Raw genomic sequence first — 27,507 nt, 5'->3', positions numbered from 1 at the left:
GGTGTTAAAGTCCCCTACTATTATTGTGTTACTGTCGATTTCCCCTTTTATGGCTGTTAGCATTTGCCTTATGTATTGAGGTGCTCCTGTGTTGGGTGCATAAATGTTTACAATTGTTATATCTTTTTCTCAGATTGATTCCTTGATCATTATATAGTGTCCTTCTTTGTCTCTTGTAATAGTCTTTATTTTAAAGTCTATTTTGTCTTATACGAGAATTGCTACTCCAGCTTTCTTTTGATTTCCATTTGCATGGAATATCTTTTTCCATCCCCTCACTTTCAGTCTGTATGTGTCCCTAGGTCTGAAGTGGGTCTCTTGTAGAGAGCATATATACAAGTCTTGTTTTTGTATCCCTTCAGCCAGTCTATGTCTTTTGGTTGGAGCAGTTAATCCATTTACATTTAAGGTAATTATTGATATGTATGTTCCTATTACCATTTTCTTAATTGTTTTGGGTTTGTTTTTGTAGATCTTTTCCTTCTCTTGTGTTTCCTGCCTAGAGAAGTTCCTTTTGCGTTTGTTGTGAAGCTGGTTTGGTGGTGCTGAATTCTCTTAGCTTTTGCTTGTCTGTAAAGGTTTTACTTTCTCCATCAAATCTGAATGAGATCCTTGCTGGGTAGAGTAATCTTGGTTGTAGGTTTTTCTCCTTTATCACTTTAAATATGTCCTGCCCCTCCCTTCTGACTTGCAGAGTTTCTGCTGAAAGATCAGCTGTTAACCTTTTGGGGATACCCTTGTGTGTTATTCATTGCTTTTCCCTTGCTGCTTTTAATATTTTTTCTATGTATTTAATTTTTGATAGTTTGATTAATATGTGTCTTGTTGTGTTTCTCCTTTGATTTATCTTGTATGGGACTCTCTGCGCTTCCTGGACTTGATTGACTATTTCCTTTCCCATGTAAGGGAAGTTTTCAAGTATCATCTCTTCAAGTATTTTCTCAGCCCCTTTCTTTTTCTCTTCTTCCTCTGGGACCCCTATAATTTGAATGTTGGTACATTTAATGTTGTCCCAGAGCTCTCTGAAACTGTCCTCAATTCTTTTCATTTTTTTCTTTATTCTGCTCTGCAGCAGTTATTTCCACTATTTTATCTTCCAGGTCACTTATCCGTTCTTCTGCCTCAGTTATCCTGCTACTGCTTCCTTCTAGAGAATTTTTAATTTCATTTATTGGGTTATTCATCTTTGTTTGTTTGCTCTTTAGTTCTTCTAGATCCTTGTTAAACGTTTCTTCTATTTTCTCCAATCTATTTCCAAGATTTTGTATCATCTGTACTATCATTACTCTGAATTCTTTTTCAGGTAGACTGCCTATTTCCTCTTCATTTGTTTGGTCTGTTGTTTTTTTACCTTGCTCCTTCATCTGCTGCATATTTCTCTGTTTTCTCATTTTGTTTACTTGCTGTGTTTGGGGTCTCCTTTTTGCAGGCTGAAGGTTTGTAGTTCCCTTGTTTTTGGTGTCTGTCCCCAGTGGGTGAGGTTGGTTGAGTTGCTTGTGTAGGCTTCCTGGGGGAGAGGGCTGGTGCCTGTGTTCTGGTGGGTGTGGCTGCTTCTTTTCTTTCTGGTGGGCAGGGCCGCATCTGGTGGTGTGTTTTGGGGTGTCTGTGACCTTATTATGATTTTAGGCCGCCTCTCTGCTAATGGGTGGGGTTGTCTTCCTGTCTTGTTAGTTGTTTGGCATGGGGCGTTCAGCGCTGGAGCTTGCTTGCCGTTGGGTGGAGCTGTGTCTTAGCCTTGAGACTGAGATCTCTGGGAGAGCTGTCACCAATTTATATTACGTGGGGCTGGGAGGTCTGTGGTGGTCCAATGTCCTGAACTCAGCTCTCCCACCTTGGAGGTTAGGCCTGACACCAGGCTGGAGCACCATGACCCTGTCAGCTACACGGCTCAGAAGAAAAGGGAGAAAAAAAGAAAGAAAAAAATTTATTAACATAAAAAAAATAATAATAAAAAAAGAAGAGAGCAACCCAACCAATAAACAAATCCACCAATGATAACAAGTACTAAAAACTAAACTAAGATAAACATGAAAATCAGAAACAAATCAGTCGCAGACAGCAAACCCCAAGTCTACAGTTGCTCCCAAAGTCTGCTGCCTCAATTTTGGGATGATTCGTCTATTCAGGTATTCCACAGATGCAGGGTACATCAAGTTGATTCTGGAGATTTAATCTGCTGCTCCTGAGGCTGCATGGAGAAAGTTCCCTTTCTCTTCTTTGTCCGCACAAGCTCCTGGGGTTCTGCTTTGGTTTTGGCCCCACCTCTGCATGTAGGTCGCTGTCAGTCATCTTTTTCCCACCCAGACAGGAGAGGGTTTAAGCAGCGGCTGATTAGGGGGCTCTGGCTCACTCAGTCCGGGGGGAGGGAGGGGACAGTAGTCAGAATTGGAATGTGGGGCGAGCCTGTGGTGGCAGAAGCCAGCGTGACATTGCAACAGCCTGAGGTGTGCTGTGTGTTCTCCTGGGGAAGTTGTCCCTGGATCATGGGACCGTGGCAGTGGCGGTCTGCATAGGCTCCATGGGTGGATTGTGTGTGTGTGGATAGTGACCTGTGCTTGCACACAGCATTCTTCATGGCTGCGTTAGCGTTTCATGCCCGTCTCTGGGGTCCGAGCTGATAGCCATGGCTCACACCTGTCTCTGGAGCTTGTTTAGGTGGTGCTCTGCCTCCTGTGGGCAGATGGGGAGGAATCCCCTCTCCTTGCGCACCCTGAAACAAGGGGCTCTTGCCTCTTCGGCAGGTCCAGACTTTTTCCCAGACTCCCTCCTGGCTAGCTGTGGTGCACTAGCCCCCTCAGGCTGTCTTCATGCAGCCAACCCCAGTCCTCTCCCTGGGATCTGATCTCCAAAGCCCAAGCCTCAGCTCCCAGCCCCCACCTGCCCCGGCGGGTGAGCCGATAAGCCTCTCAGGCTGGTGAGTGCTGGTTGGCACTGATCCTCTGTGAGGGAATCTCTCTGCTTTGCCCTCTGCACCCCTGTTGCTGCACTCTCCTCCGTGGCTCCGAAGTTCCCCCCACACCCCGCCGTCTCCGCCAGTGAAGGGGCTTCCTAGTGTGTGGAAACTTTTCCTCCTTCACAGCTCCCTCCCAGCAGTGCAGGTCCTGTCCCTATTCTTTTGTCTCTGTATTTTCTTTTTTCTTTTGCCCTACCCAGGTACGTGGGGATTTTCTTGCCTTTTGGGAAGTCTGAGGTCTTCTGCCAGCATTCAGTAGGTGTTCTGTAGGAGTTGTTCCACATGTAGATTTTTTAAAAAAATTTATTTATTTAATTTATTTATTTCTGGCTGCATTGGGTCTTCATTGCTACGTGTGGGCTTTCTCTAGTTGCGGTAAGCGGGGGCCACTCCTCGTTGCTTTGCGCGGGCTTCTTATTGTGGTGGCTTCTCTTGTTGCAGAGCATGGGCTCTATCCGCATGGGTTTCAGTAGTTGTGGCATGCAGGCTAAGTAGTTGTGGCACGTGAGCTCTAAAGTGGAGTCTCAGTAGTTGTGGTGCACGGGCTTAGTTGCTTCGCGGCATGTGGGATCTTCCTGGATCCGAGCTCAAACCCGTGTCCCCTGCATTGGCAGGCGGATTCCCAACCACTGTGCCACCAAGGAAGCCCTAGATGTATTTTTTTTTTTTTTTTTTTTTTTTAAATTTTATTTGTTTATTTATTTTTGGCTGTGTTGGGTCTTCGTTTCTGTGCGAGGGCTTTCTCTAGTTGTGGCAAGCGGGGGCCACTCTTCATTGCGGTGCGCGGGCCTCTCACTATCGCGACCTCTCTTGTTGCGAAGCACAGGCTCCAGACGCGCAGGCTCAGCAATCGTGGCTCACGGGCCTAGTTGCTCCGCGGCATGTGGGATCTTCCCAGACCAGGGCTCGAACCCGTGTCCCCTGCATTAGCAGGCAGATTCTCAACCACTGCGCCACCAGGGAAACCCCTAGATGTATTTTTGATGTATTTGTGGGGAGGAAGGTGGTCTTCATGTCTTACTCCTCCGCCATCTTGAAGGTCCTTCCCTTATTCAGATTTTTTAAGTTGTAAAACTCCAGTAGCACTTTTTAAACACATGTATATTCTGAAACATCACTAGAGAATATCTTGGCCTCTCTAGCTTATATAAATTAACCTATTATTATGGTTGAAGTACAGGTTTAGTTGCTCACTGTATTTTATAGAATAAATTTTAGTCTTTGTTGGCTTATAAACTTTATTGATGCAAAAATGAACTATTTTCTAGGAGCAAGATAATGCTTTACAAAATATGCACGAGAAAGTAGAAAAATTAGAAGCCGAACACATGGAGTGCTCTGACCTTTTACGTCGACAGACAAGTGAATTCGAATTTAGCAGTCAACGAGAGGAACGTCTTAGAAAAGAGTTTGAGGTATATTTTCTCATTCTTTTATAGCACATATATGATGGCTAGTTAGTAATTTAAGGACAAAGTTTTACTCTGTAATAAAATATAATTTTTTGACATTTATATATATTGAATATTGGCTTCCTTGAAAACTTTTGTATTTGAGTAAATTATATTTTGCTCCTAATTAAAAAAAACTATTCATTTTTAATAATTAATTGTCCTGGAATATTTGGAAAGTTTGAAGGTAATTGTTTATATTACAAGTTTGAGGAAGCAACACAAGAAAAGATATTAAATTCTAATTTTGTAGTTTGAATGCTGTGTACTAGCTGCATAGTTTTGTGGAGTGCTTTTCAGGTTAGACTTTATTTATTTTTATTTTTTATTTTTTTATAAATTTATTTTTATTTATATTACTTATTTTTGGCTATGTTGGGTCTTCTTTGCTGCACGCGGGCTTTCTCTAGTTGTGGCGAGTGGGGGCTACTCTTTGTTGCGTTGCATGGGCTTCTCATTGTTGTGGCTTCTCTTGTGGAGTACAGGCTCTGGGCACGTGAGCTTCAGTAGTTGTGACACGCGGGCTCAGTAGTTGTGGCTCGCGAGCTCTAGAGTGCAGGCTCAGTCGTTGTGGTGCATGGGCTTAGTTGCTCTGCAGCAAGTGGGATCTTCCTGGACCAGGGCTTGAACCTGTGTCCCCTACATTGGCAGGCAGATTCTTAACCACTGTGCCACGAGGGAGGTCCCCAGGTTAGACTTTAGATGGGAAAGGAGCATTAATTTACAAATGAAAAAATATGATTTTTGTGAGTAAATGATACTGATAACCACTTTAATCTTGAGAGATAGCTAATTTATTTGTTAATTTTTAAAAATAATTTTCTTTTGCTTTGTGGGAAATTAAGTATTTCAATAGATAAAGAAGTTTGTCTTAAACATAATTTATAATTCTTATAAGGTAAATAAACATTTATAAAGAGTATTTAATGATAAAATGCTGGAGGTACTCTCATTAAACTCACTTCTGTCAGTTAACACTGTGCTGAGAATTTTAGCCAAAGAAATATATAAAAGCAAGAACAGTGATAAAAAATTATAATTTTTGGAAAGAAGGGGGTATGATTCTGATTATTTTCAGATGATATGCTAATAACCCTAAATGGTCAAGAAAATCATCTTTGAAATTATTGACACTAGTAAGAACATTCAATAAGGAGGTCAAGAAGAAAATAATATATAGCAATTATGTTTACACTCTAATATACCAGTAATAGTCAGAGAATAAGATACTAAAAAAGTTTTTGTCACCATAGTGACAAAAACAGGAATACAGTTAACAACAAATACATTAAAAATTATGAAATTTAACTGAGAGTCTTAAAAGAAAATGGTGAGACATTTTGGGAACCCTTAAAAGTGTAAAGTTATGAATCCTCCCTAGATTATATTATGGGTTAAAGCAGTTCCAATCAAAAATTGAGTGGAATTATCTTGGGAAGACAGATTCTAAAGTTCATCCACATGAGGATCTATAAAACATTTTGGTAAGAGTAATGAGTGGGGACTTATTATACCAGAAGTTAGTACAGATGATAAAACTTCAGTAATATATCAATTGTGTTTTTTTGGTTGTATGCAACAGAAACTGACTTTGGTTGACATAAATAGGGAATTCAGTGGAAGAATATGGGAATCATATCCACAGAATCACAACGAATGTTGGGGGATCAGCTTATAAATCATATGAGTCCCAGAGCATCTCCAGAGTTCTTGGTAGCAGAAATGATGGAAGAAGCTGAGGTGAATTGGTACCAATCGTTTTTATTCTTTTTGTAACTTTATTCAGGATTCTAATCTGGAAGAGAACATTTGATTGAAAGAGGTAATTTGCCCCAAGTAAATCCCTCTAATTCTGCTAAAATTAAAGCCCCCCAAAGAAATTCTTATATAGAAATTAGGGTGTGGTACAAAAAGAAGGGGAAAGATTGTTGAGTGGCCAAAAAGTACAATACCTCTAAGACCAGACTTTCAATGTCAGAATTGAAAGGTCAGTAGTAGACTTGTAGAGTATATCATTTTAAATCAGTAAGGATAGGAACAATTATTCAGTGAATCATGTTGAAATGATTGGTTAACTATTTGGGACAAAATAAAATTAGATTCCTATCTTATATTCTAAAATAAATTCCAGTTGGATTAAAAAGAGTGAAATATTAAAAACAATGATAAAATAAGAAGAAAATGTAGTTTAATTTTTTCTGCTCTCTGAGTCATTATGACTTACTACTAATCATAAAAACCAAGGAACAAAATATTTAGGAATGGATTTATAGCTTTGACTAGGAAAGATTAAAGTCATATGTAGGTAAAATCCCCACTTTGAATAAAAGGACAACCAAATGAGAAAAATATTTACAGCAAAGGGTAAATATATTTCTGTCTCTCTAAATCCCCTACTATTTGATAAGAGGAAGGAGAAGGTCTTTATGAAAAAATCTACCAAGTAAATCAAAGAAGATATGAAAGAATAATTTCAGATGGATAAAAAACATAGGAAAAATGCTCCACCTCATCATAATGTAAGAAAGACAGTAACACACAAAATAATACGATTAAAGAAAATGGTAGTACCCAGCACTGGTGAGGGTGGTGTTAAAAATTCTTGTACCTTGATGGTGGGTGTGTAAATTTTTAAAACCTTGAAGGAATTCTGTTTGGGTGCTTTATAGAGTCTGTTCTCAGAAAATTATCATGTTCTTCTGGGACTCTCTCCTGTTCCATCTCCTCATTGCTTTCTAGGCACATGGCATAGCTGTCACCCGGGGACTTTTTCATTATCCTCTGTTGGATCTTCAGTTTCTTAGGTCTCTTGCCTTCTTCACTTCGTTGGAGTACATAGACTAGTAGCTTCTAAAAAAAGGGTGTATGGGAGCTAAGTTTTATTTGATCTTGCATACCTGAACATGATTTTTTTTATCAATAGTAGATAGAATTTGGCTGAATATAGATTTTTAGGATGGAATTCTTTCTTTCAGAATTTAAAGGCCTTGCCTCCCTCGTTCCCAGTCTCTTCTGTCGCTGTTGAGAGGCCTGATGTTATTCTTGTTTGTGTTCCCTTGTGGTGACCCTTTTCTCACTCTTCCTCTCTGAAAGTTTTCCTGTTTCTTTATTTTTTTTAAGACTTTTTTTCTTCTAGTTAGTGAGATATAATCGACATACAGTGCTGTATAAGCTTAAGGTGTAGAGCATAATTATTGATTTACATACATCATGCAGTGATTATGAAAATAAGTTTGGTGAACATCTATCATCTCATATAGATAAAAAATTAAAGAAACAGAAAAAAACATTTTTTTCTTATGATGAGAACTCTTAGGAATAACTCTCTTAGCAACTTTCATATATAACATACAGCAGTATTAATTATATATAACATGTTGTACATTACATCCCTAGTACTTATTTATCTTATAATTGGAAGTTTGTACCTTTCACTGCCTTCATCCAGTTACCCCTCCCCTCACCCCCCTGCCTCTGGTAACCATAAATCTGATCTCTTTTTCTATGAGGTTGTTTTTGAAGTATAATTGACCTACAACACTATGTGAGTTCCTATTACACAGCATAGTGATTTGATATTTCTATACATTTCAAAATGATCACCATAAGTCTGGTTATGATTTGTCACCACACAAAAAATATTACCTAGTTACTGGCTATATTCCCTATACTATACATTTCATATCTGTGACTCATTTATTTTGCAGCTGAGAGTTTGTACCTCTTAATCTCCTTCACCTGTATCTTTCTTCCCCTCCCATGCCCTACCCTTTGGCAATCACCTGTTTGTTCTCTGTAGCTATAACTTTTTGTTTTGTCATGTTTGTTCATTTGTTTTGCATTTTTAGATTCCACATGTAAGTGAAATCATATAGTATTTGTCTTTCTCTGTCTGACTTATTTCACGTAGGTTAATACCGTCTAGGTCCATCCGTGTTGTTGCAGATATCAAGATTTCATTCTTTTTATCGATGAGTAATATTGCATTTTTTATATATATATATAGATATCTATCTATCTATATCTATCTATCTATATATATATATCTCACATCTTTATCCATTCATCTGTTGGTGGGCACCTAGTTTGCTACCATAGCTTTGCTGTTGTTAATAATGCTGCAGTGAACATAGGGGTGCATATATCTTTTCTAACTAGTGCTTTTGTTTTCTTTGGATAAATACCAAAAAGCGGGATTGCTGGATCATATGGTAGTTCTATTTTTTTATTTTTCTATTTTTAACTTTTTGAGGAATCTCCATACTATTTTCCATAGTGGTTGTACCAGTTTACATTCTCACCAATTGTGCATGAGGGTTCCCTTTTCTTTTTTTTAACTTTTTTAAAATATTAAAAAAGGTAGACAGCATAGTATAATAAACCTAATGGTACCCATCACCAGCTTCAAAAATTACTCATTTATGGGTTATCTTGAATCATTCATACCCCTACTCACTTTCCTTCTTCCCATATTATATTGAAACAAGTCCCAGGCATCATATCATTTTAACCATAAATATTTCATTGTGGTTTCTAAAAAATAAGGGACCTTTTATTTAGAACCACATTATCAATATCAAACTTAAATTAACAGTAATTACTTAATATAATCAAATATCCAGATATTATTTAAATTTCATATTGCTACATATATGGCATAAAAATGTATGTATGATTACAGTTTGTTTGAATCAGAATCCCTAGTAGGTCTACACATTATAATTGGTTGATATGTCTCTTAAGTCTCTCAATCTATAGGTTCTCCATCTATAGCTTTCTTTTTCCCTTGTATTTGTGAAGACACCAAGCTATTTCTGCTATAGAGTTCCCACTAACTATAAAATTTCAGAACATCAAAGATAAACAATGATTCATAGTATAGATTTTTTTGTGTTCAATGTGCAGGGCATTTGGTGGCCATTTTAGTTAGGAGACTCATGATCTTTATTTTGTGTAATTCTCTTGTGTTATTTCTTCATAATTTCCTCTTCAGGGTTTTTTTATTCTCTCTTTCTTGGGTTTTTAATTGTTCAGTTGGTAGACCAACTGGTTGATGTTTTGCTTTTCTTACCTTTTGTTGTCTTTCTCTTTGTATTTTTGTTGTTGTTGCTTTGTGGGAGATTTACTTGACTTTTCTAATCTTCTAATTGAATATTTTAAGTTTTCTTTTTAGTTTCTGAGGGCTTTTGTTCTCTGTACCATTTTTACAGCATCCTGACCCTATATTATGACTACTGTATTCATTTGTTTATTCAGAAAACCTCGAGAGTGTCAGGCACACTTTTGGGTGTTTGAGGCATAGCAGTGAACAAAACAAAGCCTCTTCCCTCTTGAAATTGACACTCTTGTCAGGGAGAATCACACATGAAATGAAATAGAATATGATAAGCCCTATGGAGAGGAATAAAGGAGACGAGGGGAGTAATAAATGGTGGGGTGGAATGGTTACCTTCTTGTGTTAGTGGTCAAGGAAGGCTGACTAGATAAGGTGGCATTTGAACAGGGACCTGAAGGAATAAAGGGATTGAGCCATGTGGCTATCTGGAGGAAGAGATTCTAGGTAGAAGGAATAGAAAGTGTAAAGGCCATGAGATGCGAGTGTGCTTGGAAAGTTTGAGGAATAGCAAGTAGGCCATTGTGATTGAAATGGATTGAGCAAGAGAGAGACTAGTAGGGTGTAGAGAATGGTAGGCAGATGTTATAGAGTCTTGAAGGTCTTTTGGAGTTCACTGTAAGAACTTTGGCTTTCTTTCTGAGATGGAAAGCCATTGAAAGGTTTTGAGCAGAGGAGTGACATGTCCCCTCTAATTTGTTTTAAAAGCATCATTCTGTATACTCTTTGGAAGACAGATTGTAAAAGGCCATTTAGGAAACTATTAAAGTAATTAGATGAGAGATTATGGTGCTTTAGACCAAAGTAGTGGTAGAGGAGGTAGTCAGATTTGTATGTGTTTTGGAAGATAGAACCAGTAGGATTTGCAGATTTATTGGACATGGCTTGTGAGAGAAAAAGAAAGGAAGTAAAAGATAATGCCAAAGATTTTGGCTTGAGCCTTTGGGGGAATGGCACTGTCATTTACTCAACCTGGCCAGGAATGCAAGTGGAGTAAATTCGGGAGAGATGAGGAGTTTGGTTTTAGAGATGTTAAATTTGACATGCCCATTAGACATCCATGTGGATATGTTGAGTAGGCAGTTGAATGTAAGTATTGGCCTTAGGGAAACCTTACTGTAGAGTGATGAGATGTGCCAAGTATTTCATTGGGAAGTGGTGAAACGTTACAATCCATAGGACTTTTCTCTTTGTTTCTACAAAGAGTGACCTGCTAGTTTCCTCTTTGGTGGTTATTAAACGGAAGAAGGAAATGGAGGAAAAATCTGTGTTTCATACTATTCAGTATACAGAATTTCCCCTGGCTTCAGTCTTGTGCACCAACCCCCTTACCCCTGCTCTGCCCACCCCATGTATCTCTATGTCCAACCTTGGCTTCAGATTGACATTTTCCAGATAATAAACCTCCAGTTTGTGAGTTTGTGTAGTGGTTAGGGAGGGGTAGTTGTAGGGCTAATTAGGGTGGAGGTGGATGCCTGGAGGTTAAACTCTTCATACTGATGATATTAAAAAAAACCCAAACTTTATTGAGATATAATTTGCATGCTACAAGTTCACCCATTTATAGGGTACAATTCAGTGTTTTTTAGTATATTCACAGAGTTGTACAACTATCACTACCGTCGATTGGAGCATGTTTTCATCACCTCAGTAAGAAACCCCACACCCATTAGCTATCACTCTCCTCTTTCCCCATTCCTCTCATCCCTAAGAAAACATTAATTTACTTCTGCTTCTATATATTTGCCTGTTCTGAACATTTCATATTAGTGGAATCATGCAGTATGTGGTCTTTTGTGATTTTTTTTCACATAGCAGGATGTTTTTAGGATTCATCCATGTTGTATCATGTATCAGCACTTCATTCCTCTTTATTACTAAATAATCTCCCATTGTATTATAGACCACATTTTGTATATCCATTCATCAGTTGATAGACATTTGTGCTGTTTTCACTTTTTGGCTATCATGAATAATGCCTCCATGAACATTTGTGTACAAGTTTTTGTGTGGACATGTTTTCAGTTCCACCTAGGAGTGGGCATTCCACTGCCCTAGTGGGCAGTTCCACCTAGGTGACATGATATCTCTATGTTTAACTTTTTGAGGGGCTGTCAGACTGTTTTGCACAGTGGAGGCACCATTTTACATCCCCAGCAGCAATGCATGAGGGTTCCAGTGTCTTCAGATCCTCACCAACACTTGTTATTATTAGTCTTTCTAATCATAACCACTTTAGTGGGTGTATAATGGTATCTCGTGGTTTTGCTTTGCATTTCTCTGATGACTGATGATGCTGAATATCATTTCATGTGCTTATTGGCCATTTGTATATCATTGGAGAAATAGCTATTCAGATCCATTATACATTTTTAATGGGTTCTTTGTGCTATATGATTGTCAGATGTTTTAATAGGGAAAACGGGGTGTGGAGTATATAGGAACTCTCAGTAATAATGCCAGATTATGAACTTGGCAAAGATAAATTACTCATACGCTTACCACACATGGTCTAATTTTATATAAGGTTAGAGAAAGAAATTTAAAAGTGAGATTATATTCCAAGTAATATTTTTAGCTTATTTGTCATTTGTGCTGAACATTTTTTCAGGCCAGAAAATTCAGGAATGCATCATCATATTTTACATCATCATTTTTAATATCATGTGGTTTGTGGATGGCCTATTAGAAAAGGATTAGAATAAAGTTCTGAATATACTTAGAATTTAAAAAGATCATTTAGAAGTCACTTTAGGATGCTATAAAACTCTATGATCATCACTAAAAACATTTTAATTGCCTTATAGGTATGAAGAAGTGCTAGGTAACTGTGATTTTTGTTGATAAGATTCTTGATAAGTCACTTCTGACTCAATTGAGGTAGTGTCTAATGCCTAAACTTTAGGATTTGTTTTTGGATAACTCAGTATTGATTTTTTTTCTTGTAAAATACTTACTTGCCCCAATTTCTTTCTTTTTTTTTAATTGATTAATGTTGTAAATATAAAATTGTTTTAGACTAGTTTTATATTGAGTTTTTTCTTAGCTATTCTGTAAATACTTTTTATAATACCAGGTCTCTGCTTTCGGAGAATTTGAAGCTTTGAGGGTGTCCAGAGAGTCTATTTTTATTCTATTTATAAGAATTTTCTAAATGGACAAGTATAGTCCTGTGACTTATCTACAATTCTTCATGTTTAGACACCTTACAAAGTTTTGGTTTATATTTAAGTGAATGTATTTTGTATTGGCTCTTTGACCAGATGATGACATAATGAAGGAGAAGTTAAATTCCTAGAGAGCAGTTTATGTAGTTTTACATTCAGTTGTGGAGACATTAAGTACTAGTAATTCTAGGTACTTACAATCATCATTGGTATTTTTAAAAAAGGATTAATATAAAATAAAATAATAATAAAGAGGAAAATTGTTAAAATTTTAATTTAATAGAACACATTATTTAATGTCAGTAATATCAGACTAAAGCAACTAATAGATGTTTAGCCTATTAAATGTTTTAAATTTTAATGAAGCTTAAACAGTTACATTTCATGAAGAGGTGATTTCTTTATGTGCCTAGGCCAAAGAAGTTTATATATATATATATATATATGTGTGTGTGTGTGTGTGTGTGTGTGTGTGTATAAAAACTTAAAAAAATCTGATACGCTATAGACCATTGTGTGACTTAATCATCTTAACATGGATCAATGTTTTCTTAGATTAAAAAAATAACAAATTCCCAATCCAATTTTCTAAATGTGGTGCTGGATACCAGAGAACCAAGGGAAAAGTGAACTGGAAAAAGAAATATCCGTGGCTTTTATAAACCTCTTTACAACTAGGGGAGGTTTTTGTTTTTTTTTATTTTTTTATTTTTATCATGGGAAATAAGTTTAACTCAATAAGAAAAGAGAAAAGAGAAGATGCAAACCTAATTCTGAGTGAACTGAAGAATCTCATGAAGATGACAGTGGAGAGAGAGCAGTCTGCAAATAAATTCTGAATTGCTTCTGTCAGTCATATTCTATATTATGGTAACATAAAGAAGGGTAGAATGTAGTTTTTTTACTTACAAATATACCATACTCAAGTGAAAAAGGAAAAGAAAAATGATTCTCACCTTTTGTATTGTCCCTGAAGCAACCTCATATGAATCATCTTTTTAAAGCCATCATGTGTTTGTAGGAATGATTTTTAAACACCTGTTTGTGTAGATTACCAACTATAAAAGGTAAATAATGAAATCACCTGGGTTATACTATTGTGCTTATAAGTATTATACATTTTTGTATTTATGTTCATAATGGATTTTAAAACTGGAAGTTCATTAAAAATTTTGTTAAATACTGAAGTTTTTACTGCTAGAAAAGGTAAAGATGATTTTAAAGATGCTAAATTAATTTATTACCATGCCAAACAATTTGTGGCTTGTAAATTCTGTTCCTTAGAGATTCTGACTCTCTAAGATATCTTTTTTGGTAACAAAAAATACTTTGAGATCTTCAGTTTAAGAGCTCCAAGTATAAAAAAAAAAAAAAAAAAAAAAAAAGAGCTCCAAGTATAGTAACTACTCTTGTTTTCTCCCACACAGGTAGGGAATAAGGATTGTAGTTAATTGTCATTAATTGTTAACACACATTTAATATATTATTTATAACCACTAAAATATAATGCATATACTTAGCACTAAAATAACCATTATAGAATTAATCAGTCCCTTAGAATCATCTTTTTGAAGATGGATTATTACTATATTGGTTACTTGTAAGAGTTTTCATTAATGGGAAATATCAGGTGATAAAATCTGGAACAATAGTTAAATAAACAACCACTTCCTATTTATACAGCTATTGATATTCTGGGGTAAACTTTGTACAACTGTTTTGGAACACACTACTGAGAAGTCTCTGATTGGTAGGTACTTGTGTGATATTTCCTCCCTTATTTTTCTTGATGTCCATTTTAGTGGGCTAAATTTCATATATCAAAGTTTTTCTGCTTGACTAATCCCTTAAGTTCATGTATATCCTCTGGGCTGGGTATATTCTATTTGAGGAGGCAAGAATGTAGTAGGAGCTGTTTTTGCCCAGTGTCTCAGCAAATTCCTTGAACACATATGTTTTCATAATTTTTGTGAAACTTTGGAACAGGCCCATGGAAGCCATGGGAGCAGATGTGGTGTGGAGAAAAAATGTGGTCTGGATGTGCTTCGTTAGTTCTGCTTGTGAATTGGAGTTGGCGGCTCATGCCCTGTGTTATGATAAAATAATGTTTTCTATGTTACCTTCTTCAAAGAATGAACACTCACTTTTCTTAAGTAGAGTAGACTATCTAATTGAGCTTATTGTGATTTAGTGAGATACAAATCATAAAATAAAAAAAATTGGGTACAATGAACACAGAATTTACTGGAATAAAAATAAAAAAATTTGGGTACAGTGGACACAGAATTTACTGGAATAAAAATCTCTTGGCAGTATATTGCAGTCAGAAAGGATGTGACAGCCAGCTAATAAATGATAAAATATGTGATCATTTTGTGTCACATAAAGAACTCTGATGTTCATAGTATTAGGGAACAGGCAATATATAGTGTAATCCTTGTACTACAGGCAAATTTATATATAGTTAAATTGGCCAGTGGTATATATGAATTTGTGTTGGATTTTGTACTGTAATCTGAATTCTCTTATGCTTTCTGCTCTTGCTATGTTGATTATATTAGGATTGGAGACTAATGAGTGACAGATAGTGATTGTTGTACTAGTTCTCTTAGGTGATATTGGAGAAAAATATTTGTGAACAGCAAGTTGATGTTCCTCTAGCACCCTCTGCTGGAGATAAGAATTAATTCACCAGACTAGAAGATTTTTAAAAAATATTTATTAGGAGGGCTTTAATTATGTAAACAAAACACACTCTTGGAAGAAATTTGTTTAAATATGTGAAGATTTTTTTTGCTGTCCTTACTGATTAATTTATTGTTTTAGTAATAATAAACAGTTTATAAATTTGTTTTCTTCTGGACATTTCATTTAAAACAGGAAGGTATGGAAATAAACGTGTGATCTCTGGTTTATTATTTCAACCCGTTTGATTTTGGTTTAGGCAGAAAAAAAAAGTCTTCGTGACTTTTGGAGTGAAATCAGATAAATTGATTAATATGATAAAATGTACATGAAAAATGAAAAATTTGCCTGTTTTATCATGGAATCACTGAATATTCTGTATTTTAATAAAATATAACACTTATTTTGATAAAACTATGTAAATGCCTTTTGGAATATGAAAGAATATATTAACATTATTAGACTGGTTTCTTCTATTTGCCCTTTATTAGCTTTTTGCCTGCTTTGATCCTTTATTCTCAATGTCTATGGGTTATTTCCTTGACACTGGTTAGACTTCTTGTGACTTGCAGAACCTAACACAAGTATTTTGAATATTGAGAAAGTTGACTTTAGTTCTTCAAGGACAGGAACTTCATCTTGTGGCATTACATTAAAAAAAATTTTTTTTTACTAGTATTGGCCCTACCTAGGGTAATACTCATTTTAATCTGGCTAACCATTAAGAATTTTTCAGATCTAGTATGTATCATGCTTCATACCTACAACCAGTGGGGATCCCTTGTTCTAGGATTCAAAGTCAGCACTGAGAGGAACTTTTAAACAGAAATGAAGAAGCTTGACATAGGTGGCGATCACTTCTTTGAAATGTCATTGGTTCTTACACTTAGGGATTCTTTTTATTTTTTATTGAGATATAGTTCACATATTATTGAATACACTCTTTTAAAGTATGCAGTTCAGGGTTATGAAACCATTGCCACTATCTGATTCTGGAACATTCTTATCACCCCAATAAGAAACTTTATGCCCATTAGCAGTCAGTGCTCATTCCTTCCTTCCCCTGTCCCCAGCTATTGGAAACCACTCATACACTTTCTATCTCTATGGATTTGCCTATTCTGGCCATTTCATATAAATGAAGTCATTTAATATGTAGTCTTTTGCGTCTGGTATCTTTCGCTTAACATATATTTTCAAGGTTAATCTATGTTGTGGCATGTGTTGGTACTTAATTCCTTTTTTATGGCTGAATAATATTCCATTGTATGGATATACCACATTTTGTTTATCCATTCATCAGTTGATGGACACTTGGGTTTTTTTCACCTTTTTTGTGTTTATGCTCTGCACTGTGGCAGACATAATAGGAATATGTTTTGCTCAAGGAAAAGTGTAGTCATTTCTTACTTATCCACAGACCACTTGATTAGTTTTTGGATTATCCTATTTTTATTTATGCCCCTTCTGGTTGTGATACATTACCATCTCTGTCTGTATGCAAAAAAGAAATGGCGGGAGAAAAGAGGAAAAATCAAATTAATCAAGCCGAGCATTTAAAGAAACCTTTAGCTAAGGCTAAATGACACAGTAAGTATAACAAATAGAAACATTTCTTGCCCAAATTTTATCTAAGAAAGGAAATTAAATTACTATTGTCTTTCTCTTTCACTGTTTAACTATCTATATTTGACAGACAGGACTCTACGTGTGGCGGGGCTGACTCCAGCTTGAAAAACTAATAAATTAGACTTTGGCATAACAAAAACTTTTGCTATATGGAAGACACTAACATTAAGAGAATGAAAAGACAAGCTGTAGACAATATTTGGGAGTATATATTTGCAAATCACATACCCAACAAATGACTTGTATCCAGATTATATAATGAATTTTCAAGATTCAATAATAAGAAAACAAACAGCCCAATTAAAAAATGAGAAAAAGATTTAAGCAGAAACTTCACCAGAAAAGATATACAGATAGTAAATAAATACATGAAAAGATGCTCAATGTCATTAGTTATTAGGAAAATGAAAATTGAAACTAAAATGAGATACCATTACATTCCTGTTTGAATGTCTAACCCTTGCCCCCAAATAACCCAAAAGACTACCATGCCAAGTGTTGGTGAAGATGTATGAAATTGGAAACAATTTGTGAAACAGTTTGCCAGTTTCATAAAACATTAAACATACACCTACCATCTGACCCAGTCATTCTGTCCTTCACTATTTATCCTAGAGAAATGAAAGTGTATGTCCATACAAAGATTTAACACAATTGCTCATAGCAGATTCCTTTGTATAGCCCTAATATATAGCCCTATATATATTCCTTTGTATAGCATCCAATTCAAATGTCCATCAGTAGGTGAACTGATAAACCGATTGTGGTGTATCAACACAGTGGAACACTTTAACAGTAAAAAGTGAACTATTGATATGTGCAACCACATGGATGAAACTCAAAATAATTTTGTGGGGAGAAAGAAGCCAGGCAATAAATAGTATGCACTATGTGATTCAATTTATGTTGAATTCTGGAAAACAGGAAATGATCTATAGTGACAAAAAAGCAGATCAGTGTTTACTTGGGGGTAGGGGTGGGGTGGTGAGGACTGGATGAAGGGATTACCAAGGGACACAAGGAATCTTCTGGGGTAACGGAAATATTTGTCTATCTTGATTATGGCAATGATTTCGTGGGTGTATATATACAAAACTTACCAAGTTATACAATTTCAATATGTGTAATTTATTACATGTAAAGTATAACTGAGTAAAGAAAAAGAAAAAAAGCTCTGGAGCATTCTTCCCGAGCATGATTTTTGCAACATGACTTTTATACTCTTGCAAATGAAAAAATGACGCTGTAGTAATCCAAAGTGTTAATTACAATATAGTGGTCTATATTCAATTTAAATTCCAATGTTTAAACTTAATGCTTTCAGGCAACTACTCTAAGAGTGAGGAAATTAGAAGAAAATATTGAAGCAGAGAGAGCAGCACATTTGGAATCGAAATTTAATTCTGAAATTATTCAGGTAAAATGTGAACAACATTTTTTTTATGGATTTTATTAAGCTGGGAAGAACAGCATTATGTTCAGAGAACTAAGGTGTGCGTTTAGAACAGGTAGCATGTTGTTAAAGACACGCGTTATTCTATTTACTATAATGATATAGTTGAAGATAGTCTTTACTCTATTAGAGAGGAGCAGGCACACTACACCCCACAGGCTGAATCTCACCCACTGAGCGTGCTTATGAAGTTTTCTTGTCCGTGGTGGCTTTTGTGCTACCTTGGCAAAGTGGAGTAGATGCGACAGAGACCTCACGTTCTGCAAAGTCCAATGTGTTTGCCATCTGGCGTGTTACAGGAAGATCTGCTGATCAGAGTGTTCTTTTTATCAACAACCATGGGATGAATTTCTTTTTGAAAACATTTTAAAATATGCACCTTCATTGATTGAGTGCATATCCTGTGCATATCACCTGTCACTATATTAAGAGCTGAAGGCATAAAGGTGAATGAGCTCCTTTTGGGACTCAGACATTCCATTACCAGAGATACTGTGTACCTATATGTTGATATATAGGTAGAAATATGAAATACTAAAGTACTATGGGAGCGTAATAAAGAGAAGGATTAAATCTGAGAGGGGAACTGAATGAAGGCATCCCAGGGAAAGCGTCCTTTTCCCTAGGGCTTAGAGAATGAGAAGAAACTCCTAAGATTAGCAAAGGCATTTTAACTGGGGGTTGGCAAACTACTGTCGTGGACCAAGTCTGACCCTCAGCCTTTGTTGTAAATAGTTTTACATAAAGTTCCATAAGTCCAAGTCCATAATTTAATTTGGTTTTTTAAAAAAGACTTAGACTTTTCCCCTATATTAAGAATTAATTAATAGAATTTGCAGAGTTTTATTTTATTATTTAAACAGGTCTTAATTAGGATGCAACTAACTTTGTAAGAATCTTATAATAATTGTTTTTTACTTTTATCTTTAATGAAATGCCTTTTACCTGCAAAATTCTCACACTCATGTATTTGAGTGCATCTATATGTAAAGCAAATTTGTGTAAGTTAAGCTTTTTTTATTTTACAAAAAATGATTGGATTACCCAAAATGGCATTAATAAGCAATAAGTCTGAAGTTTTAAATTCATGCAAGAAGTAGAATTCAAAATTAAGTTTTTCATTGTAGTTATATCACTGGCAATATATAGTTAATAGGTATAAAAATGAAAATTGTTACATGTGTATTTTTTACTCATATAATTAAAAATTAATATTTGATACCCAACTTAGTGCTATAACTTAGGAAAAAAGCAAAAGTGTGTATTTGAATCATATATCTATAAATATTGACAAGTACTTTTAGTGAGGTACACCCAGTAACATTCAGTTTCAGACTAGTTTAAAAGCAAATGAGACTACTGAGTTGTAATTAATCACCATCTTACTATAAATGGTAGTTAAAAATATATTTGAAGTATTCTGTTATTAAATTTGTTTGGATGCTGTCATAAAAATGAGAAAGTAGATTCAGAAGAGTTGACTTGGAATTGTTTAAGTCTATTTTTCTTTCAGTTGGATTGGTTTATCATTTGTGATTGAATGTGCATAGTTTCTGAAAGAACATACCAATGTAGATAGAAGAAAATATTTCCTAGACTTATTAATTTTTACTTGTACACTGGGTTTAGACATAACAACAAAGAAAAATAAAGTTTAAAAGACCAAATTTGAAAATGTACAAAGTTGTATCTACATATCTATTCTACTTCCTTACTTTAGTGTAAGAGAATAAGTGTTTCAATTAATCCAAAATAGTTTTGGATAATTAGAAATAATTCTGGTGATTACTATTTGTATGGATTAATTTATGAAATATTTTCATATTTCCTATGCTTCTTTTTTTGGTGAGTTCATTTTTCCTAACTCAGGTTATGTTTTGCCATCCCTGGGAAGCTTGTGTCATACAGAGTTCATAGCTTTTTTCTGATTTCATGGCCCTTTGGGCCTGCTTCTGTGACAGGAAGCACTTGCCTATATTCTCTTATGGTCTGTCCTTTCCTAACAAGAGCTGAGACTGTGTATTTTCATGATGATTGTATATACCGTGAGCACTAGCTCATTGCCTGGCACGTATTAAGTGCCTAATAAATATTTATCTAAACACTTATTAAATAGTTATTACATATTTATATTTAATGTTAAATACATATTAATATTAAATAAATATTGTCTCATTAGATCTTTGTAGCCACCCTGTAGAGTCTGTATATTATTATTATTATTGTTATTGTTAGTATTTACTGTTTACAGATGAGGAACCTCAGGCTTTTGGAGTTTAATATGCCCAAGGGCATATAAGTCGATTTGTAGAGCTGCGACTCAAACCTGAGACTTATGGTTCTAAAGCCCCATTTTCTATCTAGTGTGAAGCATTTTTTTCCTACTGCCCTCCTTTTTTGAGCTTTAGCAAGCTACTTTTTTATTCTTAACTTAATTTTCTAAAAAGATAAAATATTCACATAGTTAAAAAATTAAAACAAAATTTAGCGATCGAGAACTCTTGCTTTCACTCTTGTCTCTCCTATTGTTCTCTCTTTCCTGCTGTCTATCCTTATTTTTTCCACTTGTTTACCTAAAATATAGCATACTACATACAATAATCTGGACTTTGCTCCTCCCAATATGTAATTTTTTTGTTTGTTTGTTTTTTTATACTGCAGGTTCTTATTAGGCATCAATTTTATACACATCAGTGTATACATGTCAATCCCAATCGCCCAATTCAGCACACCACCATCCCCACCCCACCGCAGTTTTCCCCCCTTGGTGTCCATATGTCCATTCTCTACATCTGTGTCTCAACTTCTGCCCTGCAAACTGGCTCATCTGTACCATTTTTCTAGGTTCCACATACATGCATTAATATACGATATTTGTTTTTCTCTTTCTGACTTACTTCACTCTGTATGACAGTCTTTAGATCCATCCACGTCTCAACAAATGATTCAATTTCGTTCCTTTTTATGGCTGAGTAATATTCCATTGTATATATGTACCACAACTTCTTTATCCATTCGTCTGTTGATGGGCATGTAGGTTGCTTCCATGACCTGGCTATTGTAAATAGTGCTGCAATGAACATTCGGGTGCATGTGTCTTTTTGAATTACGGTTTTCTCTGGGTATATGCCCAGTAGTGGGATTGCTGGGTCATGTGGTAATTCTATTTTTAGTTTTTTAAGGAACCTCCATATTGTTCTCCATAGTGGCTGTATCAATTTACATTCCCACCAACAGTGCAAGAGGTTTCCCTTTTCTCCACACCCTCTCCAGTATTTGTTGTTTGTAGATTTTCTGATGATACCCATTCTAACAGGAGTGAGGTGATACCTCATTGTAGTTTTGATTTGCATTTCTCTAATAATTAGTGATGTTGAGCATCTTTTCATGTGCTTCGTGGCTGTCTGTATGTCTTCTTTGGAGAAATGTCTATTTAGGTCTTCTGCCCATTTTTGGATTGGGGTGTTTGTTTCTTTAATATTGAGCTGAATGAGCTGTTTATATATTTTGGAGATTAATCCTTTGTCGGTTGATTCATTTGCAAATATTTTCTCCCATTCTGAGGGTTGTCTTTTCGTCTTGTTTATGGTTTCCTTTGCTGTGCAAAAGCTTTGAAGTTTCATTAGGTCCCACTTGTTTATTTTTGTTTTTATTTCCATTACCCTAGGAGGTGGATCAAAAAAGATCTTGCTGTGATTTATGTGATTTATGTCAAAGAGTGTTCTTCCTATGTTTTCCTCTAAGAGTTTTATAGTGTCCAGTCTTATATTTAGGTCTCTAATCCATTTTGAGTTTATTTTTGTGTATGGTGTTAGGGAGTATTCTAATTTCATTCTTTTACATGTAGCTGTTTTCCCAGCACCACTTATTGAAGAGACTGTCTTTTCTCCATTGTATATCTTTGCCTCCTTGGTCATAGATTAGTTGACCATAGGTGCGTGGGTTAATCTCTGGGCTTTCTATCTTGTTCCATTGATCTATGTTTCTGTTTTTGTGCCAGTACCATATTGTCTTGATTACTGTAGCTTTGTAGTATAGTCTGAAGTCAGGGAGTCTGATTCCTCCAGCTCCATTTTTTTCCCTCAAGACTGCTTTGGCTATTCGGGGTCTTTTGTGTCTCCATACAAATTTTAAGATGATTTGTTCTAGCTCCGTAAAAAATGCCATTGGTAATTTGATAGGGATTGCATTGAATCTGTAGATTGCTTTGGGTAGTATACTCATTTTCACAATGTTGATTCTTCCAATCCAAGAACATGGTATATCTCTCCATCTGTTGGTATCATCTTTAATTTCTTTCATCAGTGTCTTATAGTTTTCTGCATACAGGTCTTTTGTCTCCCTAGGTAGGTTTATTCCTAGGTATTTTATTCTTTTTGTTGCAATGGTAAATGGGAGTGTTTCCTTAATTTCTCTTTCAGATTTTTCATCATTAGTGTATAGGAATGCAAGAGATTTCTGTGCATTAATTTTGTCTCCTGCAACTTTACCGTATTCATTAATTAGCTCTAGCAGTTTTCTGGTGGCAGTTTTAGGATTCTCTATGTATAGTATCATGTCATCTGCAAACAGTGACAGTTTTACTTCTTCTTTTCCAATTTGTATTCCTTTTATTTCTTTTTCTTCTCTGATTGCCGTGGCTAGGACTTCCAGAACTATGTTGAATAATAGTGGTGAGAGTGGACATCCTTGTCTCATTCCTGATCTTAGAGGAAATGCTTTCAGTTTTTCACCATTGAGAATGATGTTTGCTGTGGGTTTGTCATATATGGCCTTTATTATGTTGAGGTAGGTTCCCTCTATGCCCACTTTCTGGAGAGTTTTTATCAGAAATGGGTGTTGAGTTTTCTCAAAAGCTTTTTCTGCATCTATTGAGATGATCATATGGTTTTTATTCTTCAATTTGTTAATATGGTGTATCACATTGATTGATTTGCGTATATTGAAGAATCCTTGCATCCCTGGGATAAATCCCACTTGATCGTGGTGTATGATCCTTTTAATGTGTTGTTGGATTCTGTTTGCTAGTATTTTGTTGAGGATTTTTGCATTTATATTCATCAGTGATATTGGTCTGTAATTTTCTTTTTTTGTAGTGTCTTTGTCTGGTTTTGGTATCAGGGTGATGGTGGGCTCATAGAATTAGTTTGGGAGTGTTCCTTCCTCTGCAATTTTTTGGAAGAGTTTGAGAAGGATGGGTGTTAACTCTTCTCTAAATGATTGATAGAATTCACCTGTGAAGCCATCTGGTCCTGGACATTTGTTTGTTGGAAGATTTTTAATCACAGTTTCAATTTCATTATTTGTGATTGGTCTGTTCATATTTTCTGTTTCTTCCTGGTTCAGTCTTGGAAGGTTATACCTTTCTAAGAATTTGTCCATTTCTTCCAGGTTGTCCATTTTATTGGCATAAAGTTGCTTGTAGTAGTCTCTTAGGATGCTTTGTATTTCTGCAGTGTCTGTTGTAACTTCTCCTTTTTCATTTCTGATTTTATTGATTTGAGTCCTCTCCCTCTTTTTCTTGATGAGTCTGGCTAATGGCTTATCAATTTTGTTTATCTTCTCAAAGAACCAACTTTTAGTTTTATTGATCTTTGCTATTGTTTTCTTTGTTTCTATTTCATTTATTTCAGCTCTGATCTTTATGATTTCTTTCCTTCTGCTAACTTTGGGTTTTGTTTGTTCTTCTTTCTCTAGTTTCTTGAGGTGTAAGGTTAGATTGTTTACTTGAGATTTTTCTTGTTTCTTTAGGTAGGCTTGTATAGCTATAAACTTCCCTCTTAGAACTGCTTTTGCTGCATCCCATAGGTTTTGGGTCGTCGTGTTTTCATTGTCATTTGTCTCTAGGTATTTTTTTATTTCCTCTTTGATTTCTTCAGTGATCTCTTGGTTATTTAGTAACGTATTGTTTAGCCTCCATGTGTTTGTCTTTTTTACGTTTTTTTCCCTGTAATTCATTTCTAATCTCATAGCGTTCTGGTCAGAAAAGATGCTTGATATGATTTCAATTTTCTTAAACTTACTGAGGCTTGATTTGTGACCCAAGATGTGATCTATCCTGGAGAATGTTCCGTGCGCACTTGAGAAGAACGTGTAATCTGCTGTTTTTGGATGGAATGTCCTATATATATCAATTAAATCTATCTGGTCTATTGTGTCATTTAAAGCTTCTGTTTCCTTATTTATTTTCATTTTGGATGATCTATCCATTGGTGTAAGTGAGGTGTTAAAGTCCCCCACTATTGTGTTACTGTCGATTTCCTCTTTTATAGCTGTTAGCTGTTGCCTTATGTATTGAGGTGCTCCTATGTTGGGTGCATATATATTTATAATTGTTATATCTTCTTCTTGGATTGATCCCTGGATCATTATGTAGCGTCCTTCCTTGTCTCTTGTAACATTCTTTATTTTAAAGTCTATTTTATCTGATATGAGTATAGCTACTCCAGCTTTCTTTTGATTTCCATTTTCATGGAATATCTTTTTCCATCCCCTCACTTTCAGTCTGTATGTGTCCCTAGGTCTAAAGTGGGTCTCTTTTAGAAAGCATATATATGGGTCTTCTTTTTGTATCCATTCAGCCAGTCTATGTCTTTTGGTTGGGGCATTTAATCCATTTACGTTTAAGGTAATTATCGATATGTATGTTCCTATGACCATTTTCTTAATTGTTTTGGGTTTGTTTTTGTAGGTCCTTTTCTTCTCTTGTGTTTCCCACTTAGAGAAGTTCCTTTAGCATTTGTTGTAGAGCTGGTTTGGTGGTGCTGAATTCTCTTAGCTTTTGCTTGTCTGTAAAGCTTTTGATTTCTCCATCAAATCTAAATGAGATCCTTGCTGGGTAGAGTAATCTTGGTTGTAGGTTCTTCCCTTTCATCACTTTAAGTATATCATGCCACTCCCTTCTGGCTTGCAGAGTTTCTGCTGAGAAATCAGCTGTTAACCTTATGGGAGTTCCCTTGTATGTTATTTGTCGTTTTTCCCTTGCTGCTTTCAATAATTTTTCTTTGTCTTTAATTTTTGCCACTTTGATTACTATGTGTCTCGGCGTGTTTCTCCTTGGGTTTATTCTGTATGGGACTCTCTGCGCTTCCTGGACTTGGGTGGCTATTTCCTTTCCCATGTTAGGGAAGTTTTCGACTATAATCTCTTCAAATATTTTCTCTGGTCCTTTCTCTCTCTCTTCTCCTTCTGGGACCCCTATAATGCGAATGTTGTTGCGTTTAATGTTGTCCCAGAGGTCTCTTAGGCTGTCTTCATTTCTTTTCATTCTTTTTTCTTTAGTCTGTTCCGCAGCAGTGAATTCCACCATTCTGTCTTCCAGGTCACTTATCCGTTCTTCTGCCTCAGTTATTCTGCTATTGATTCCTTCTAGTGTAGTTTTCATTTCAGTTATTGTATTGGTCATCTCTGTTTGTTTGTTCTTTAATTCTTCTAGGTCTTTGTTAATCATTTCTTGCATCTTCTCAATCTTTGCCTCCATTCTTATTCCGAGGTCCTGGATCATCTTCACTATCATTATTCTGAATTCTTTTTCTGGATGGTTGCCTATCTCCACTTCATTTAGTTGTTTTTCTTGGGTTTTTTCTTGTTCCTTCATCTGGTACATAGCCCTCTGCCTTTTCATCTTGTCTATCTTTCTGTAACTGTGGTTTTTGGTCCACAGGCTGCAGGATTGTAGTTTTTCTTGCTTCTGCTGTCTGCCCTCTGGTGGTTGAGGCTATCTAAGAGGCTTGATGGGAGGCTCTGGTGGTGGGTAGAGCTGACTGTTCCCAATATGTATTAACACTACACAGAGAACCATGCAGACAACTTGCTTTTCAAAAGTTATTTTGTAGCCTTTTGATAGCTACAAATTATTCTTTTATGGATATACACTTTGTTTATCTATTCTACTGTTGGCGTATACAGGGAATCTAGTTTTTAAAATGTCTTGTGTAAAATTTCAAGTACATGCAAAAGTAGAGAGAATAGTTAAATGGACTCCCTGTGTACCCATCACTCAGCTTCAAGACTTATCTCACAGGACAATTGTGTTTTATCTATAATATTAACGCTCTTCTACTCCACCACCCCCAGATTATTTTGAAGCAAATCCTAGATATCATATTACTACACCCATAAATATTTTAGTCAAATAGTATTACTTGATAATAAAAATTTTGCTTTTCTACAGTAAGAAATCTCCAGGAATAAAAAGATCTGTTAACTTTGTTAGGCTTATAAAGATGTTGATATAATAATGTTTCTCAAAAGAGAAGAAGGATACTTCCCTCTAGTTTTCAAAAACCACTTAATTTATTATGTTTATAAAAAAAATGTCCAAATGGGTTAGTAGATCAAAATTAGGCACTTTGACAGGACGCATTATATTGTATTCGCCTGTCCCTTTTCATAGCAGAGTTGAGTCTGTATTCTTCCACTCTTCTCTTCCATTACACATGTTGAGAAAGGGAATAAACTGCCTTTTGTTTATTTTCCTTTTTTAAACCAAAAACAGAAAGAAAGACTTGTTTGGATGAATGATAATCTGCTGTTTGATAAAGTATTCTACTCAATTTGAGATTGGTGCTAGTGTTTACTTTCTTGCTTTAATTACTTTTCTGTCATCTGGTAGTTACGGATTCGAGACCTTGAAGGAGCTTTGCAGGTAGAAAAGGCCAGCCAAGCAGAAGCTGTTGCTGATTTGGAAATGATCAAGAATGAATTTAAAGAAGTTGAAAGTGCATATGAACGAGAAAAGCATAATGCACAAGAGAGCTTTGCAAAACTAAATATGTAAGTGTTATACTGTAAAACTCTCTAAATTAATATTAAGAGTTTATGAAATCTACATGAGTATGAATGTGTAGTACTAGGTAAATATGGAAATGCTCTGTTGGATTTTGAAGTATCATGGCAATTCCAAGGAGTCTCAGAAATGCAGAAATACTTTCTTATACTAGAAAGTAAATATATTAATGTATTTTATATTTACTAATGTAATATAGTATCTTTAAGGCCTTGACTTCTAGGCCACCTAAAATGGGCTATGTGGGAGATGGGTAATGTTTGAGATT

The 27,507-nt window shown here is 35.6% G+C and overlaps 1 protein-coding gene across 10 annotated transcripts in view; it reads left to right on the top strand.

Annotated features, from left to right (window-relative positions):
• CCDC171 (coiled-coil domain containing 171) overlaps window positions 1–27,507 on the top strand; it is a 364,663-nt gene that overhangs the window by 58,875 nt on the left and 278,281 nt on the right. For 8 of the 10 annotated variants that reach the window (XM_059924676.1, XM_059924681.1, XM_059924679.1 and 5 more), the window contains 3 exons: window positions 4,222–4,368; window positions 18,323–18,415; window positions 27,066–27,226. In XM_059924676.1, coding sequence (XP_059780659.1) covers window positions 4,222–4,368; window positions 18,323–18,415; window positions 27,066–27,226 — 401 coding nt within the window. The remainder of the gene's footprint in view (window positions 1–4,221; window positions 4,369–18,322; window positions 18,416–27,065; window positions 27,227–27,507) is intronic. The other 2 variants (XM_059924684.1, XM_059924678.1) reach the window with 2 other exon arrangements.

This window comes from Balaenoptera ricei, chromosome 6 (assembly GCF_028023285.1).
Source record: "Balaenoptera ricei isolate mBalRic1 chromosome 6, mBalRic1.hap2, whole genome shotgun sequence".
Taxonomy (NCBI): Eukaryota; Metazoa; Chordata; class Mammalia; order Artiodactyla; family Balaenopteridae; genus Balaenoptera; species Balaenoptera ricei.
Note: the sequence above shows the minus strand (reverse complement) of the source record. Positions and strands in the feature narration are given on the sequence as shown.